General features: G+C 37.4%; 1 protein-coding gene across 6 annotated transcripts in view; it reads right to left on the bottom strand.

The window, feature by feature from the left end:
* The window catches only part of REV1 (REV1 DNA directed polymerase), a 67282-nt gene that overhangs the window by 21717 nt on the left and 25279 nt on the right, over positions 1–20286 (bottom strand). For 4 of the 6 annotated variants that reach the window (XM_054973893.1, XM_054973895.1, XM_054973896.1 and 1 more), the window contains 6 exons: positions 16280–16983; positions 14236–14343; positions 11477–11593; positions 2038–2152; positions 1166–1294; positions 92–246 (listed from right to left, as the gene is read on the bottom strand). In XM_054973893.1, coding sequence (XP_054829868.1) covers positions 92–246; positions 1166–1294; positions 2038–2152; positions 11477–11593; positions 14236–14343; positions 16280–16983 — 1328 coding nt within the window. Of the gene's footprint in view, positions 1–91; positions 247–1165; positions 1295–2037; positions 2153–3442; positions 4029–5848; positions 5868–11476; positions 11594–14235; positions 14344–16279; positions 16984–20286 lie in introns of those variants that run through there. The other 2 variants (XM_054973899.1, XM_054973898.1) reach the window with 2 other exon arrangements.

Here is a 20286-nt window from a genome sequence, read left to right as displayed (position 1 = left end):
CCCCATCTTCTATGATCCCAGAGAAGAGCCATGAGAATGACATAAACTGATGTAGTTAATCTGCAATAAGTATCCCGCATAATATACTAACCTATTCCAATGGAAGCAGCACATTTGGTCTTGTTTTTTATTTCAATACGGATAGCATTTGCTAATTCTTCAGGTGATAATCCAGTCTCTGCAAGGATTTCAGTGATATCTACTAATGCTTCATCACAACTGACCGCTTCAATGTTATGAGTATAGCTATCAACACAAAGTAAAGGAAGTGAAACAGCAGCAACAGCTCACCATCTGTTAAAAACAAACATGTAGCAAGTAAAACTTCCCTACTATGGAAGCAGTTCCATGATTATTTTTTCTTATAACCCTGCATAATTTAAATATATGACAATGGAGAAGGAAATTTATTCTATTAACAAACATTTACCAATACTATCACATTAAATGTGACAGATTTTAAAAGTTTAAGATGATATTGCAGCTTATATCAAAAGAAAAGTTTAGGAGACAGATATTACAGTTTATATCAAAAGAAAATCTAGTGACCTAAAGCCAAATTTTTAATGAAGACAGATGCCATATTTGTTTATACTTGTTTGCTTTGTTCACAGATAAAGCAGGAGCTAGATAGGTCTACTTTTCACATTAAAAAGTTGAGCGTGAGGGAAACTGAGTCTGCCCCACCAAATCTCCCCATGCTCCTTTGGCTTGAAGTCCTTTTCTCCATAGCTGGCTCAATTCTAGTATAAAAGGTAACACATTGGGAGAAAATCACTTGCACTTACTGAGCTTTGAAAGGATTCCACTCCTCTCACCCAAACTTTTCTTTGGATATAAACGCTAGACCTCCTGGTCTGACTGGCCCTTTTATATGTAAACAAGGCAGATACATAAATTAAAAAGCAGTTGCCCTATCGTGTCTAGTCTGTCTCTTACAAACGGAACAACACTTCAGGTGCACAGAGCTACTTGTACAAGGCCACTGTCATATTTTACTATCACTCTGGAAGAGGAATAGATGAAAATGTTAGCAGTAATTCTCTGTAAGCAGAAAATCTAGTCTGTATCCAACACCTAAATTGTAATACATAAGATCGTTATAAAATAAGTTGATTCCACATTGTCATTCTACAACATAATTTTTAAAGACAATTTATTTTACCTTGCTAAAATTTCATACATTGTTTGTGCAACTTCTTTGTATGCCTGAAAGTCATATGGTACTGCTTGAAGATTTGGACACAATCGTTTCGCTTGTCCAAAAAACATTCCATTTTTTATACCAGCTTGTCTAAAAACAAAAGGAACAATCCTTGATTTAAAACCCAAAGTATCAATTATGAATGAAATTCATAAAATTCTGCTATTATTAGCCAAAAAGTGTTTACTGTTCTTATTCAAGGGACAATCAAGGACATTTTGAGTTAAACTACTGTTAGATCATAAAGATATGTTCAACTGCTTGAGACAGTAGTTTATCATGAAACATGCTAGTCGTTAATGATGATGGTGTCCATCCTTCATCTTACCTCCTACCATTAGTTAGTACTTTAGTTCAATATTTGTTCACAATGACAGTTACGTAAGGAAAGTAGAGGCTGCTAGGATGAAGCCTCATGATTTGGCTATTTTCTGGTTCCTCTGGGCTATTCTTCAGTATTTCATTACAACTGACCACTTAAATGTTATTAGTATAGCTATCAACGCTTGACTATTCTTTAGCCCCTCAATTACTGTGAAAAGTTACCATTCTAGCTGAAAATGTTTCATGTCCCTATAAATTGGATATTTTGTTAATCTGAAACAATGTCAAAGTAGATTCACAATCTTCAGAAAGCTAAGGAGAGATTCAAACTATGAGGTTCTATGACTTCTTTAGTTCCAGATTGGCAATGTGCTGCTTGAAGAGCCACAGGAACAGGGATAATCATACCCTGTTTTCCTACCTCCTCTCACATGAATGGGATAAATACCCATAACAGGGGAGAAAAGTAAAAAAGGTGAAGCATCTGGAATTACAGAGTTCCCTCTTACCTAGCCTCATAGCTGCAAGATGCAATTTCAGCCATAGATGAGACAGAGATATCAAATTCCTTTCCATTCACTTGGGAAGAATCCAGTTTATCCTCAGTGGACAAGTCCAATCTACCTGTTAATATTTGAAAATTTTTAGTTAAATTATTAACAGGTAAAACGGAATGTCATTAATAACAGAGTAAATTTTATGATATTAATCAATGTAAATTTAATAAATTACAACTTTAATATTTTAAATGATCTGAAAGAATATATATATATATGAACATATATATGAATATATATATGAACAACACTATAAATGTTACTTTTCATAAATACATGCCTTTAAAAATGCTGAATACAATACCCTAAATCAATTTGTAACACTGCTGGAATATAAAACTTACAAGATTGGAATGTAGATCACAACTTGATAGCTTCAGTAATGAGTGCACAAATTAGTCTTATAAACTACATATGAGAGAATCCAAATCACAGGAAGTTGAAATAGTGCATTTGAGAGTGAATGATTTTGCACATATTTAAAAATTTTATAAGCAAAATTGCCTTCTGCAGTGTTCTACAATTACTTCTTAGGAAAGAGCTATATCACTGCTTCTCTCTCAAGTGTTCATTTTAGTGACATCCCAAGCTGAACCTGGCCTTACGTAAGTATCCAGCAATTGTTTGGTTACTTAATGAACGTAGGAAACCATATGCTTTAATTTCAAACTTACAGTATCCAGGTGCTAGCCTGGGAGCCACAGAACTACTGGACCTTACCCTAAGCTTTAGTTCATCACAAATTTCTTCTCTGGGGGAATCAAACAAAAGTGAACCAACAGTCACTAAAAGTAACTAAAAGCATCATATGCCTATTTTGTCAACCTACAATATCTCTCTGAAACGAAAGTTACTCCAAGTTACCAGTTATTAAAAGTACAAAAATTAAGGAAGATAGCAACTTAATCTGCAATGCATAGCTCTGTGACAATTTACAATCCAAGATAAAACTTTTTATCTTCTTGAGATTACCTGAACTGAAATTACTAAATATTACTTTGCAAAGCTTGAGCACAATATTTTAAAACAGAAAAACTATTTTAAAAGCTTTCATATGATGTAAAATAACTTCTAAATACTCTGGATATACCAAGTTCTTTCCATGAATCAAGACTGATTTACATTAGAGAGAATTATCCTTAACTATGCACTAGCCATATGCAAAAGCAAATGGCATATAAATTCCCTAAATAAATACACAGAGTTTGAAGCCAAGCCAGGTTTCTGTTCTGTGACGATTCTTATGCTATGTGCATTAATGATATTTGAATAATGTTAGAAGTCATTATAAACTTTAGAAAATCTTATGAGTGTAAGCATATCACAAAACAAAAAACAGTACCAGCCAGAGACCTACCCTAACATTCTAATTCATGCTTTGACAGAAAAGTATAGCAACTTGGATATGGCTTTCATTGCTCAATACACTACATTGTGTAAAGCTGCGTCCTTGTTCTCCAAAGTGTTGCTGATTGGTCTACCAAGTTTCAGAATAATTTTCAAATTATGATGCAATCTTTACATGAATATGATTGTCTAGACAAAGAATGCAGTGGATGAGAGATATGTGAAGCAGAATATGGTCGTGAGCCATTGTTGCTCTTGATAGTTCAGATTATTTTGATGGGCTCAATAAAGTTACCCAATACATTGGAGACTAAAATTTAGAGCAAATAAGACCCCAATAAAAATTAACAAGAACAATGTATTTAGTCCATTTCTTCCTCTGCCCTGATGTCATCTTGACTATCTTGATGAGTTCGATGGGCTCCTCCACAGTGCAGCATAGTAGTTCCCCCCATAAGATGATGGTCACTTCATGTAAATTCAGAGCAATGCAAGACAGTGTCCTCACTGGAAGGCAAGGTAGAGAACCTCTCATCAAAAGTTGGGAAAATAGACTGGCTCATGGTGAATGTGGAGCAACGGATGGTGAAATCAGAGGCCAGGACCCAAGTCTGTGAAAAAGAAATCGCTGAGAATAAATCTGTATCTAAGGTGATGATAAAAAAAAAATGTTGCTCTTAAGAATGAAAATTGAAGATACTGAGGTTGAGGGAAAGGAAAGCTAAAAATATTCGTATCTTGAGAATCGTGGCAAATGAAAAGAAAACCCTAACTCATTTGTATAATTCCATATCTCTTTGACCAGAGAAGCTCTCTCAATAGAACAGTAACGACCTGTTCTTAAGGAAATGTTCCAAAACGAAATTTGGAATGAGAATGACAGCAAATGTTTAAAATAACACAATTATTAATGAGTAAAAATTTGATTTTGTAAGAGATCCAAGATTCAACAGCTCCTAAAATTCGGCCAGTGTAGGGCAGTAACAGCAGGATGCAACAGGAGTGAACAAACAAGTTGCAAAAGAAGAGAGTTGATGTTGTCAGTGCCTATATCTGGACAAACTAAGAGCCCTGCAAATCCATTAAAACTACTGTGTCGAGCAGGTCAAAAAGAAGAAAGGAGAAGAGAACAATACAGAAAATGAGATACTGAACAAATGATGTTTTTCCATCCTAGAATATGGTTACAAATATGTAATAAAATGGGGTCAGATTTTATTCACTGTCACAACTATGCACTCTAAAGCTTCCGTATCATTACTAGAACATACTGTTGGCGGCTGTTTAATATAGATTCTCACACACTTGAATATACATACATACATATATATAATATACACACGTATATATGTAGTGTTACATGTATATGTATGTATATGTGTGTGTGTGTTTCTACGAAGATAGTCACCCTTCAAGTATTAGAATGACAGGCAAATTTCAATGTTTTCTTCTCTCCAGAAGACAAGAAGTTCCATCAACATTTTGTGTTTCTTAATCAAATAAGATGCCAGTCCAAATGTGTGTTTTTTTAAAAAAAAATACAGACTGAGATTATTAGGAAAACACGCAAGTCAAAAAGCATGTACCAGGTTGGGTATAAGATGGAAAAGTGTAACTATCTAACAGTAAAGTAGATAAAAGTTCAAAATTTTATGGGTATGTCAGGAAGCCTGTCAAGGTGTAAAGCACAACTGACATGATTTGGCAAGGATGGTTCAATTGTACAGTAGGGCTTTTACATCCTCTAGTACAGAAAGGGGAACACACACAGTATTTGCAATTTCTTTCTCCTACTCTTTCCAGTAGGATCCTTATACTAGTTTACAAAGAATGTTAAAGAAGCAGGCTTTGCAAGGCAGCATTATACTGTGTCAACAAAATTATTTCCAAATTCACAATGGTCAAGGATGGGGTTCTCAATCCCCATCACAGTGAGCATATGTTAAGAAACTCTATTCCACTGTCTCTGCATAGTTAAGATGAAACACATTCTGTTGGCCATATGCAATATTTGTTCTTGTTAGCAAGGGGGCAACAGAATATAGAAAGTAAAAGGGGGGTACAGAGATAGCATGGAGGTATTATGGCACTGCGAGCAGCTAGACCATATTGTGTCAAACTAGCATTTAATATAACTAATACCAAAGTATTCAATAGCTAAGTAAAATGCTCCATGAAAGTACAGCAGTACCACTGAGAAAGATGGAGGGAGAGCCAAATGTAAAAGAGGGAGCAAGACCTCCCAAACCTGAAAGACTGCCAAGGAAGCCTACATCACTCTTGTGTAATTTTTCACTCAATATCAGAAGTGGCTATTAGCTCCTCTCATGATATTTATGCACAATGTTGTTGGCGTACACAGTCATTTAACACATTTTCACTAATATACATTTTACACTTGATGAAATGCCCTCACCTGGATTGCCCAGGTGAGCCTGATCTTGTCAGATCTCAGAAGCTAAGCAGAGTTGGCTTTGATCAGTAATTGGATGGTAGACCTCCAATGAAGACCAGCGTTGCAGAGGCAAGCAATGGCATACCACCTCTGTTAAGTCTCTTGCCATGAAAACCCCACCAGGGGACACAATAAGTCAACTCTGAGTTGAGGACACTCTTCGCCACTACACTTGATTAAATATGTCTGCTACTGAACTGTCTCCTAACATTTCCTTCTCTGCTAACCTGCTTTCTGACTCCTTCCATACTCCTTCCTTATCTCTTTCCCAGTTCCCTTCTTTTGTCTTCCTTTGCCCCATTCACACTCCTACCTTTTCTACTCCATCACCTTTCACATTTTTTGTTCCCCATTCTCTGCTCTAAAATTCACCCCTACTCCACACAAGTTCTTCAACCAGCTTCAAGGTGTACTGAAGATGACAGAAGAATGGAGAGATGGAGGAGGAGAAGAGAAGAATCAAGCTTCAGCCACCTTCCAGGAAATCTGAGCAGCAGCTCCAGTTTCAAAGATAGCAGGTGCCTGAGCTCTGCAGTGTTTGTATTCATTAGCAGAATGTCCTTGCTTGAAATTAAATAACTACAACATAATCTCTTTTCCACAAAATACAATTCAAAGTAAACTAACATATGCAGAGTCCCTGATCCTACATCGACTTGCAAGTGGTAACTAATGTCACCCACCACAATTTATTTCAGTTGAACATTAACCAATGTTTTCTTGTCCCACTTAAAAAACTAAAGCCTTTAATTTTTCTCCTTAAACATTTAATTGAAAATGTGTTTTTTTAAAAAAATCTATGGTAGAAGGGACTGGAAGAAAAAAAAATCTAGCATCCAACCTTCCCCAATTTAAACACAAATATATTTTTAATAGAGTCCTTACCCATAAAAGAAACAAAAATGCTGAAATGTCCTCATGAAAATCATTTTGTAGTAGCACCTACTAACTTTTTAAAAAAATACCAAAAGTAAATATGGAGTCCACAGAGTTTAGGACCTCTTTTGAGGAATAAAACCCTCCAGTTATGTCACTTTTTTTTTAACAATATGCTATATTTACATCAGCCAATATGGTTATCTATTCAACTACCAAAATCTGTCAGATAGACAAGCCAGCGTGCCTGCCTGCCATACCTGTGAATGTCTAGCTACTAGAGGGGATGGGTAGTAGTGCAGTTGCTTTCTTGCTTCCCTGAGTCTTTGCTAGGCTTTGTTGCTGTTTGAGCTGAGCAGTGTTATCAGTATAGCTGGGACTGAGCGTCTGGGAACTGACCAACCTTGAGAAACTTGGCTCTGCATCTCTGCCAGGATTCTCACACTTAGCAGCTCTGCACCCACTTCAACTGACTGTCATTTGAATAGGGGGGGGGGGGAGAGACTGGGGTATAACTTTTCTGGGAGGACTTTGCTTTGGCATTCCAGGCAGTTGCTATGTACAGTGTACTTCTAGGGAGCAAATCTCTAATAAAGACCTTTAACTCATTCATCTGTGGCTGATGCCATGGAGAGTCTGAGCGAATCCCCTAGACAGGCCTGACAAAATCAACCAGTAACTTAAAAAATTCATCTAAATTGACACATTGTTACTGATGCAGCTTGTAATTACATAGGAAAATACTTAGAAATATTGATCTCTAAAAGTACATAAATATAACTGAGATAATGCAAATGGGTAATATCAGAGGGGGCAGAAGAGTTTGCAGATCAACACATGAGCTGCTTCTGTGGCATTAGCTCTTCTGTATACCCATTCTGTAGAGTCTGAAACTAGGAACCCATGTTTTGAATAGTAACTCTGCTCATTTCAGTACGGTCTTTTATTGGGTGCCACTTGCAGCTCTGTATGCAGCTCAAACTTTAGCAGCGCTGATGGTCTGGAACAGCCTTCTAGAGGCTGTTAGGCTCATACCCCGTCCTTATGATTTTTAAGCATCACTGGAAGGAGGGGTTAAGAGGCTATTTTTAGGGCATATGAAATGATTTTTGAGGCTGGTTTGTATTTTGTTTGGGCTTAAGGTTTTAAAATTTAGCTGGCTGGAATTTCAGTTTTAATTTTAATTATAAGCCACTCTAGGGCCTTTGTGAAGGAGAAATGTGGAATAGACTCATTTTCAGAGTTAGCAGAGTCTGACATATACATATCTGTATATCCCTACTATATTATTTTATTGCAAATATCCCACAATAGCATTTCACTGTATAATATACAGCAAACATTTTAAACAACTATTTCATTTATGCAAGGATGCTATCAGTGCTATAGTGAAATCAACACCTTTCACTCTAATAGTAGTAGTATACTTATATACCACTCTTTTAGATAAATTAGTGCCCACTCAGAGTGGTGAACAAAGTCAGTATTATCTCCACAATCCAGCTGGGGATCTGGGCTTGTAAGGTGCCCCTTACCCAAAGCCACCTGCTAAGCTCATGGCAGTACTGGGATATGAACCAGTAGAGTGCTGACTCACAGACCAACCACTTAATCACTGCTACACAACCAGTAGGCAGCCACCCTCCTGGCTGTGAAGCTGCTGGTCACATCAAGAAAGCCCAAGGCCTCATTGAAAAGGATATGGCCATTAGGTGTATCGACATGTTTTTCTGGGTATATGCCTGTTCACACAGCAAAACCCAGATACCGCAGCACCAGATTCTCTGATATTGGTAGGACATTGTTCCCCCCAACAATGCTGGAAAACCCCAAAAAGGAGTTAACTGTGGCCATGCAAGCACGCCAGATGGACAGGGCCACCAAGTTCACTACTGCTTGCAAAATGAGCCATGAGTGCCAAAGAACTAACAGTGTTGCACACTGGATTAAGGATCTTGGAATTAAATAACATTAGCAAAACAAACTTCAGAAAACTCTGTCCTAAATCTTAGAAGGAATTTAAAATATTGACTTATATCAGTGCTGTTTAGCAACTACTCAACTTTCAGTATAGGGAGCTTCCTTAAAATAGGAAAAACAATAGTACTGAAATCCTATGCAGAGTGACTCCAGTATAAGCCCACTAAAATCAACAGACTTAGACTGCAGTAACTCTGGACAGGATTGTACTGCAAGTCCCATCAAATGGAACAGAAGTGGGTGCCTAGGATCCTAGAATGTTGTGGAGACCAAACAGCAAAAAAAGGAAAGAGATGAGGACCCATGACTTAAAGAACGAAAAAGAATCTAGGCTGTCTCAGATCAAGGATTCATCTACTCAAGCATCCTTCTTCTAACAGTGGCCATCCATATGCCTCCAGAAAAGCCACAAGCTGGGCACAAATACAATAGTACTGTTAACATGTATAATACATTGTTTTCTTGTACAATAGCTTTGGAGCTTTTTCACTTGAGCTTTTCACTTGAGAAGCTACATACATTTATAAAAATAGTTCTTGGAGATTTCATTTGGTAACTGTCATAGCCAACAGCTGTTGATACATCTATCCTCTAGGAATTTGACATCTTTTCACACTGTCTAACCCAATGGTCCCATCTAGCAACAGTGAATTTAGTAAGTCGATTATGCACTGTCTGAAGTACTCTTTCATCTGTTCTGAATCTACTACTAAGCAATTTAACTGGCAGTCCCCAAGTCAAAAATTCTATATCATTCATAGAATAAATGAACTTCTATTACATCCCCAGTTATCTTTTCTCTAAGCTAAGAGGCTTAAGCAATCCGGCACTCCAGGGCCCTGTAAGAGGAAATATTTTGGGAAAAAATGATGGCTCATTAATATATCAAATATTGACAATTAACACAAAATAAACTTTTTCTTTTGTATTATATAAATTGGGGAGGGCGGGGACATGATATATTATCTCAAGAGAAAATCATGGAAAAGCTCACATTCTGTAGTTAAGGATCTGGGCAGCTTTAAAAAGATTCACCTGCTATTTACAGACAAATTCTCCAAGTATCAATGTATCGAATAGTCAACATAACCCATCTGAAGATACTTATATCCATGGGTCGGGGTCATGAAGAGACTACAGACATGTTTCTACAAACTTGGGAGAACCCCAGATTTGCAGAAAAACTGGAAACCAAGGGGAAAATGGAGTGTGTGTGTGAAATCACCTAAAACAGAGCATTTCTCTGCACATACGCACCCAAGGTAGTTCTGTTGGAGCTGCCTCCACCACTGCCTCCCTCTCTCTCACCCTTTCTCTAAGGGGGGAAAAGGCTGCTCACTATTATGGCAGTGTCAGATGCCAACAGCTAAGAGTCAACTTGGTCGTGCACAGTACAGGCAGCATTGTATGTTCCGTCTCCTCCTCAGCAGCCTTTTGTCAAGCGGAAATGCCAATGGAGGCAGCAACAAAAGCATCCTCCTTGAGAATGATGAGCAGAATGGTGAGGAGGGAGTTGGGTAGGCAGAGCAACAAGTTGGGCAAGCAGAGTAGGGTAAGCAGAGATCAGGTTGAGGAAAGAGGGGGTAGGGGAGGTGGGGACCTGTGTTGGAAGTAAGACGGTTTGGAAGGGAAACTGGGAAGAGGTAGGTGTGTGTGTGTGGGTGTAGGACCAGCAAGGGAGTTTTCCTATGGGCTTCGCATGGGTCCATGCTTGTCATAGTTGTATTTATCAGTGAGGTTTTTTTTAAAGGTACAGCACTATTTTATTTGCAACTCCCCTCATGTTTTTTCTGACATGTAATTTTAAGCAGTCAAAATATCACAATAATACATATGTCCTGAAAAATATATCTTTATTGGCTTTTAAACATTTTTGTTTGGCTTGTATTGTCGAAGGCTTTGTTAGAGCTGTGATGTTACTGAAAGGTGACACTGATCTATTTAAAGAAGCATCTTTCATTTTCTCATTAAAAGAGGTTTCTGAAAATATTTACAAAAGTGGAAATCTTATCTTTGAAACCTAGGATCATACAAGGATTTATGGGAGGAAGGAAAAATGTGGACGTTGCCCCAGCTTCCAAATGTTTCATCACCCCAGATTTCCCTTTGAAACATGCTATGAACTCCAAAGGTTTGAATAGGCTGCCCCGCCCCCCTGCCTTTTCCTCTAACTGACTTTCACCTTCTCTCCATATTCTGTGCTTTTGCAGCACATTCAGTCTTTAACAGACTATTTTCCTGGGATGCTTTTGGTTACTTTACAAGGTCACATTTTTCTTCATATCAAGTTAGTTCCCTTGAGTAAGAGACCCCACTTTGTCTACAGATAGCCTTGGGCATGCTGACTGATCTTTTTTCATCTTTGTTTCCTTTCACTGACATTGTTCTCAATTCCATGTCTCCTCTGGAGCATTTTCAATCCTCAGTAAGTCATTTGAGCAGCCCCCCCCCCCCCACTTCTTGGTAAATTCAATTTCTACAACCTGGGGAGTTCCCCAAATAAGGAGAAGCTCCTGCCTTGTCTATTTTTGCTGCTTTCATCATACACAAGGAAGCCAGCAAGTTTACTATTAGATACAGTGATATCCAATAATTGTAAGATTATGATATAAAATGACATATTCAACCTTAGCTTTCATCTGAATAAAATATAGCATTATGAAACTAATTTACAAAATCATAAACAGTATTTTTAATTTTTTACAGTTTCAGTAAATTGCACATTATTTGTACCTGGTTTGCCTTTCAATAATTTATTCTGGTAATATTGCCGTTCCAGCTGTGGGTTCGCACCTGGACGAAGCAATGTTTTTCCAGATCCTTGATTACTTGTAACAGCCACTGGTTTACCTGTGAAATACGATTACATTGTAATTCTTATATCAGATTTGTGTTCAATAATTCTCTGAAGTAGGGACCAAAAAGTTTGTCCAATGCAGACAGTGGAAGAACATTGTTGGCAACTGATGGCACATATTTAACTGGATGAGTAGAAATGATGCAGCTGACATTATTAGGTCCTCTAATAGTATTATCTGAGTGTATGTGGGGACAAAGTAGGCATTTAGGTCTATTGAGCAGTTTGATTCCTGAGTTGTTTTCTCTGCTGGATGGTCCACTGGTCTTGGTGAGAATCTGTTTTTTTGGGGGGGTGGGAGGGAGCTAAGAAAAGAAAGGCCTGACACTCAAGGCTTGTGAAAGAGTAATATCTTTATCCAGTAGAGGCTGTCAGTCACTGATGATGCGATGAAGTGGTTTAAGTTGTGAACTATAAGAGATAACCACCAGTGGTGTTCTGTTGTTCCCTTCTTTGGGTCTATTTTGTTGAAGGCTGGTTTTGGGTACCAGTCTGGCTTTGTTGATCTTTGTGGGTCTAAGTTTACCCAATGAGTTCCATAGCAAGATGGGATTTGAATCTGGGTCTTCCTAGGCCTAGTCCAGCTCTCTAACCACTATACCAGACTGGCTGATATGTCAAGAATTATTCATTTGTAAATAGCTGTCCCTGCCTTTCCACAAGTAGTTGCTAAAATCATTACAGAAATAACTGTTAAACAATTTTTAAAGCAGAACACGGTCATCAATTTCTCAACAATGTACATGTAAAAAAAAACACCTGACTCTGTAGTTTACTTCTTTTTTAAAAATGGTTTTAAACAGTTCTTCTAAAAAGGACAATACCAATTCATGTTTGAATAAAAAAGACTACAGATTCCTATTTTACTCTTCCATCATTTGACCTACTTTCAGTTGAAAAAACCTTTGCCAACCTACCCATTTTTGATGAAATTTACCATGTTTTCCCCCTATCAGGTTCTATTATATGCTGCAATGAGTATGAGTATTTTGTCTTGAGTTTTTAACAAATCTGTAATTAAAGCCCAAGCCGCTTTTCACTGTATATTCTAGGGAATACCATTGTACCTCCCTCCTTCAAGTTATTAATATATAACTGTCTCAGATTTGCATATGCAGCATTATTCTATGTTCCCTCATTTATACAAATTAAATTAGTAGACAGTGAGCAAAGTGTCTTGGGCTGGGTACTTGCACTATGAAGAACCCCATTTGCAAAGACTTTCTACATCTGTCAAGAGACAAATGAACACGTTTGTTTTTGATTTCAAAAGAGTTTGCCTGCTTTGGATAAATCTTTGGCTCTGTCTTTAACTGGAAATACTGGCATTGCTTTTTTTTTTAAATACCACTTAAAATATTCTTTAAATATGGTTCCACATATTTACATTCTTTGGTTTGAATACCTTTGCAAGTCACTTTACATAGGCTTTTCACAAAACGCTACTTTTTAAAATAAAACAAATGAATAATCAATTTTGGTAAATACAGGAAGTCCATATATATTGTAGCATGGCTCATTATTAAAGTATAAGTAAAATTTTCATTTTAATTGCTTAGGAGAAACAACACACTCTTATTTACACTGTTTAAACACTGTGCATGGAATAGCAGATACCTATGTTATTTGCAATATGTTACTTGAAATATTGCAAGGAATATGTTTCATATCCAAGTCTGGATTTATGCTTGTTTTCAAATTCCAGGGTGAAAGAGAGTATCATGGTAAAGAGACAAAAAAAATATTAAAACAATCAGCAGCCGTCCTCCATTTTGAGCTAGGACAGCTGCTGATAGTGTTTGTGATATATTGACTGTTTGCTGTAGCAGATCAAGTTATAATAATAATCACTGCCTGGATGAAGAAATTATTTTGAAACGGGCTATTTGCTGGCTTCCCGTTGCAGTTATTATCAACAACTCTTCAACTTTCATTATTGGATCCCTACAGAAGAATTTCGTACAAAATTATTTGATATAAATTTTGAAATAGACTGATTATGTATCCTGGAATTATCTGCACTGTCTGATAAATATGTCTGGACTCACTGCTAGAAATATTTGTGGTACTGCATTCTCTGGTTACTTGCTATATAATAGTTGTTAAGAAAAGGCACTGGCGCTTTGTATGAATATAGGAATGTTATACATGTTTACAGGGCACATTGGACTTTAACTATGGCTGTGTTAAAGTGGTATTGATTTTTGGTTAGATGCTTTGCCTTTCATACGTAACCAATTTATGTATATGTACCACTCCACTTATTGTCTCCATAATTTGGATACTTGGAGATAATTCTGTATAAATGATTGTTGACTGATATAAGTATAAAGATTTAGTTAGTTTGTCATGGCTTGTTTCTTTGGTTTTGTTTTCAAATTCCTGCAGCCCATACCCTACTGTATATGTTCACTGAATGACCTAGCTGTTGTTCATACTAACTTGCTCTATGTAATCCCCATTGGACCTCAGTGAGAATGGTGGACTACAAATAAATGGATGAATGAATGAATAAATAAATAAAATCAAAATACTCACATGCTGTTTTTCAGGTCAAAAACCTAATCATGGCAATAAATGTAGTTACCATATACAATGTTTACTCAGTAGCAACTGTCTAATAAAATTTACTGACCTTTTAGATCTGGCTTCTCTCGAATACCCACCGACACAAAGAAGCAGTCCATATCCACATGCATTATACAGCTCTGATAATTGGTTGAGTTCAAGATGGATGCATTATCTAGTATAATAACAAAGCAAATTTAAGGGAGGCATAATATTTTAATGGTGTCCCTGTTGTTTTAAAGTTTATCATCCCACTCTTTGTTCACAAATAATTTAAAGTGCCCTTAAAATATATACGCTACCACAACATTCTATTTTGCAAGTAGAACTTAAAAACTTTAAAAAGTGATAGCTTATAATACTTTCTCTTCTTTACAACCGATCCAGTTTCAGGAGCATATATATGAGTTTTCAGCTGCTACTTGCAAACTGAACTGAACAAGAAGGGAAATATTCTGCATCACTCTTCCAGCTTGAGTCTATGTTGCTGTTTTAGCTGTATTAGGATAAATAGGATTGTAGTGCAGAAAATGAATGGATTTAACTAGAAACCAACTCCATATCACGTGTCTTTCAAAAGCCAGAAGAATTGTGCCGGTGCTAGCCAACTACTCTTATAGTTCTTAGGAACTTAAAAGTGGATCTTGCACAGCACAGATGGTACACAGACAGCCTTGGCTAAATGCTTACATAGCACTGATGACAACTGCCATAGTCCTAGTGCAATGCAAGGGTTGGGAACATCACGAAAATGGAGCAAGAGAACGGATCACACAAGAAGTTCCAAAACCCACTAGCGTAACATTATTATTCAAATCCTTGTCCCAACTCTCAAGCTCAATGACAGATCATGAAAAATATGAAAGAACAATGTGGCAGCTGGAAACGGTAAAGTGACAGCCCTTTAAAATAACCTGAAATGTAATTATGCTTAAATATAAACTAGTTTAATATAACTATCCTTTATTCATAAATTCTCAATTTTGTACCTGCAGACTCATCAAAGATGCAAAATTTAATTTGTTCCCTTTTTTGTTAATTAAAGTCTAAAATATAAAGAGGTAAATTCAAACATAAAAAAAACCTTAATCAAACCACACAGATACAACTCTGGACTTTTTACCCACATAAAACTATTTTTCTGAACCATTTTCTTTCTCAGTTCCTGACCAGAGGTGTGCGCTTTGGGTTTCTGATTGGGGAAAAATACTCGAATTGGACCCAATCTGTAAAGATCTGGGATTTACAAATAGGAACCAGCACACTGGCCCCAATTCAGAAATCCAGAATCAAAGCTTCCCGAAGCATTTGGGTTGCTTTGGGAAGCTTCGGGCCTGGGGCTGGGACAAAGCTTCCCCCTCACTTCAGTATGCTCTGAATCTTTATGGAGCATACTGAAGCGATTTAAATAACCAACTCCCGAAGCAGCGTGTCGCTTCGAGGTTCCCTGATTTTTTTCGGGGAACCTGAGTCTTTCAGCCGTGCATACCCCTATTCCTGACATTTTCCGCCTAAATTCAAAAACCTATGGAAGTCATAACTCTTCCTCTTCAAGGTAGTTGAATACAGCACAATGATAGGTTGAACTATGAAAAATTTCCAAATATGTAAAAAGAGTACTTTCAAGGCAAACTGCCCCCAAGCTTTTGCTGAGAGCATATGTACAATACTAGTCTTCAGAAAGGAACAGGTAGAAGAAAGTTTGAATATTTTTAATCTTTTGTATTACATTTATTCAAATCTTCTGCACTTATTAAGGAAGGAACAGTGACACCAACTGACATATGCTCCAATTCAACTCAGATCTGCCTCTTCTTACAAAGTGACTGGGTTATCGTTTACAAGGTATCGCTTAGGGAGATCTATGTAGTGCCTAAAGAATATTTCAGATGGCCTGTCTATCCCAATCCCATTTGGAAGCTCAACTGGAGGATCAGGCCTACTTCTGCCAAATAAGACCAAGTAAAGGTATTCAATGTCATGTTTCTTCAATAAAAGTATGCCCCATATAATTCCTTTTTATCAAAGTCTGCATCTTTCTTTCTTCATTTATTTAGTGTGCATCTTTCTTCCTTTCTCAATGTAATGGTATCTTTTCAATAACCAGTTACCTGTTTCAGCTTTATTAACTGCAGACTGCCCTACTTTCAACTTTTTTAACTTTTCTCTTCCTGGGTAGATGCCATTGTTTTGTCTCTGTAGGGTGTTAACAAATTCTGTAAATTCACACTTCCAGGTAGATATATGATGAAGTCTTGAACGAGAATAAAAGTCAGATATGAAATTGCTATTAGAAGATTTAGACAGAGGTGAAGAAACTGCTTTACTAGGAGAAGGTACTGAAATAGTGCTTTTTGTGCTTGAAGGCCCCTGAACAGTAGAATGATGAGCACCATTTATTTTAACATTACTGTGCAAAGATGAAAATGATGATGATGAATTACTCATAGTCCTATGTGCATCCTGTAAAAGTTCTTTGTTTTTGTTGCTTTGTTGCAAATGCTGCACAGCGCAGTCTCTAAATTCAGCTTTCTCTCTCCTTTCCTCTTCCTGCACAGGGCCTGGAGACAGTCTGCTTGCAACCATGTTGACAGAGTGCACCAAGCTATCCTGTGTCTTTAAGGCACTGTTAGAACTATGAGTGTGTCCATTAAAAATGGCAGTGCTGTCTCTAGGATGAATTCCGTTCTGTTTGCTCTGAGGAAAAACTTCCTCTAAGAATGATGCTTCTTCAGGCTCATCTTCCTTGTTCAATTTTCTCATTCCATTGGCTTTAATTTCATTCTCTGCCTCATGTTTCTTTACTAGACTATTTCTAAAAACAAAGAAAACTGGTCAAAATTTAGAAACACAGTATTTAAACTCAATTTTCCACTTTTGAAAAAACCCCACGGCCATTAGAGTATTTACTAGGAGTGTCTCTCCTCACTCCTCGTTTTAATTATATTGTGCTGTTTTCAGAACCATAACCCAACCTGACACAAAATTACATTGTGCATGATACAACCCAAGTTAAGCATTTCTAAGTCTTATTGAGCAAACTCATGACAATGGCAGACAGGTTTTAAATGCAAATCTAGTCGAATAATGTATAATGGTGGAACTGAAGGCCAAACTAAAACTGACAGCATCATTTGTTGCCACTCTGAAGTCATTTTAAAATGCTGCAGAGCCAGATCTTGATCAGACCTGCAGCATACTGGGTTGAGGCACTCTTGCCCCCCCCCCACATCTCTATCAAGTATTGAGCCAACCATACACAAACCCTGCACAACTGTCTGCGAACTTGATAAGGTGCATATGTGGCGGTAACAACAGCACTGCACTGTAGGCCCAATCAGGATTGGGCCCTTGTGGCATCTTTAAATGCAGTGTCCTCATGGAAACCTAGTTTCATCCTGAGGTTGCAGTAAAATTTGCAAGACAGGACAAACAAGGAGCATTACTGCATTACTCCTGCTTACTTCTTCTCCCCCACAGTCCACCTTCCTATCACTAAGCCATTTCCAATAATAAAATTCAGTTGGACAAAAATTCCCTTAGCATATTGACTATAGAGAATTTTGTTTTCTTTAGCATTCCCTAAACAGCATGCCATTTTGTTATCTATTCAAACTATGGAAAAGTCATTTATCTCCTGCTCAAACATTTTCAGTTTTTTTAGTAAGTCACAAAGTGTGACCTATTAACATTTTAAAGTATATACTTAATATTTAAATTTCATAACCTAGTCCTTTTAGATAACTTTGACTTGTGGTATTACATATTGCTAGAATTGTGTAAGAAAATATACCTACAAATTAAAATTTATGAATACAAACTTTCACCACAAAAAAAGACAACACTATGAGGTACTTCAGGTGCTTATGGATCCTTGGATGGTGAAGAATCAAGATACTCCCAGAGAAAGCAATTTAAAGTAATAAACAAACCAGATGGTAACTAACCTTCTGGCATACAAGTAAAATCTGCAAGCCAATTAAGAGTGAAATGCAAACAGAGTTACTGCTAGTATCCTCATATCCATCATCGTTAGAAATAGTTTATCAACAGTGTTTTGAGAAAATTGTGAGTAGAGTTAAATTGGGGCAGAGATAACAATAATCATAATTATCTGAGAAACACCCAAATATATAAATGTGTTCCAGTTGCACCTGGCTTTCTGATGAGAGGAATACAAACATGCACATATTCATCCTGAGGTTCTCACTTGTTCAGTAGTTTAGAGAAAGTGAAAAATAGCAGAAGAGATTCAACTTTCCTAACCTACAGAGTGAATAAGACAAAGCCCTATCTCCCTCCCAACTACTGTCTGAGGATTTTGGAAGGGGGTGATGGCAAGCACGAGTCAAGCTACTCTATAACCTACTGCTAAATCTAACAGGGAGACATGGATGGGTCACAGGCATGTACTCCCATAAAGTCCATTTGGAGTCTAAAAGTAGTATATGCAGGGCTTTTTTTCTGGAAAAAGAGGTGGTGGAACTCAGTGGGTTGCCACAGCATGGAGGGCAATCTAAACTCCCCTCTGTCTGGAGATCAGGGGGTTGGGCCACCAGCCATGTGACCATTTTCAAGAGGTTCTGGAACTCCATTCCACCACGTTCCAGCTGAAAAAAAGCCCTGAGTATATGAATATGGATGAGAGAGAGAGAGAGAACAAACACACATAGGAGTAGCATAGTTTTGAGTAATCACTGTTATGTGGATGTCAATGAGTAACAGGGCATTGAGATAAAATAGACACTGGGAAGGTCTTACACAAATAACTCACATCCACAAATTGTGTAAATGTGTTCTTCTAAAATAATTTTACAATGGCGCAAACTGGGAACCTTTCAGGATACTCTAAACTGTCAGTTATTTGAAAAGACTCACTCCTTTGCAGTTTTTCCCCATTAACTGATGTTTAATTGCTTTCAATAATGCATGCCTCTTGGAGAGCACCACATATGCACATCCTTTTATCTCGGGGAGAGTCTTTTAAAATTTGCAAAGTAATATTTTTCATATACACAGTGTGTCCACCAGGTATGCAGTTCACCAAGAACCCTATCTCATTTATAAGGGGCACTGTACCCTGCAGTAAGGCATTTGACCATGAACGTTGCTTTTTGAGGAAATGTTGGGTGGGTATGAGGAATTATGGGAGATAAACATTGAGGACAACTCCGTCAGTACTTCAACACTATTGAATTCAAGGAAGAGTTCGTTTTCTGCTCACCTAGGCCCAGCATTGTAGTACTTCAGCAAAACTGTGATATAGAACTAAAACTTGAGGTTTGGGGCTGGGTGAGCAAGAAGCAGCTTATCTAGTCCTGAACCTGAGCATTATTTTTATTTCCCCTCTTTGATATACAGGTGAGTTGGCAGGCAAAGGGCATGCATTTCATCATGCCTTCCAGGATTCTATGTGCTTCTATGGAGCTGGAGTAGGCCTTCTAATCTTCTCCCCCTTTTTCTTTGACAGTTAATTGTCCTTTATACACCAAGTGTTTTGGAATGCAGTATGTTCTCTTATCAGGCTATTTGACGAACTGCTAATTTTTAAAATTTACAAAATAATATTTTTCTACATATTGGAAGAGTTTTACAAGTGTGTAGAAACCCATATGTAATTAGCATGCAACACTATTCACCTCCCTGACAGCATGAATCATAGATGAATAAACTTAAGTGCATGTGATTGAGATGAATTGCTAGTGAGAGGTCAATACATGCAGCATTCCAAAAGGCTACAAGCAGAAGCTATGTCAGCGTTATACTGTGAAGTGATATGGCTATGCTGGAAACTGCCAACATGGACACAGATAGCAAAATAGTACATCAATGCTCCCAAGTGGCATTGAAATGGGAGAGGCAATGTGAATTCAATTTATTCATTTGGGAGATTTATAGGCCACCTCCTCAGGGACAGGATCAAGGTGGTTAAACAAGGTAAAACAAACAATAGAAGCGTAACACACCAAATCATAAAAACTGGCCATATAATTGTTGGAAAAATCCCTACGAAGGGAAGCTAAGTCACATAAAGCAGCAATGTACAAGTCATAAAATAATCAGCTAAAAAACCCCTATTGAGATAGAACTACTAAATAAATAATCAGAGAAAGCTGGG

The sequence above is a fragment of the Eublepharis macularius genome, chromosome 3 (assembly GCF_028583425.1).
Source record: "Eublepharis macularius isolate TG4126 chromosome 3, MPM_Emac_v1.0, whole genome shotgun sequence".
NCBI classification, from domain to species: domain Eukaryota; kingdom Metazoa; phylum Chordata; class Lepidosauria; order Squamata; family Eublepharidae; genus Eublepharis; species Eublepharis macularius.
This window is presented reverse-complemented; position numbering and strand designations above follow the sequence as displayed.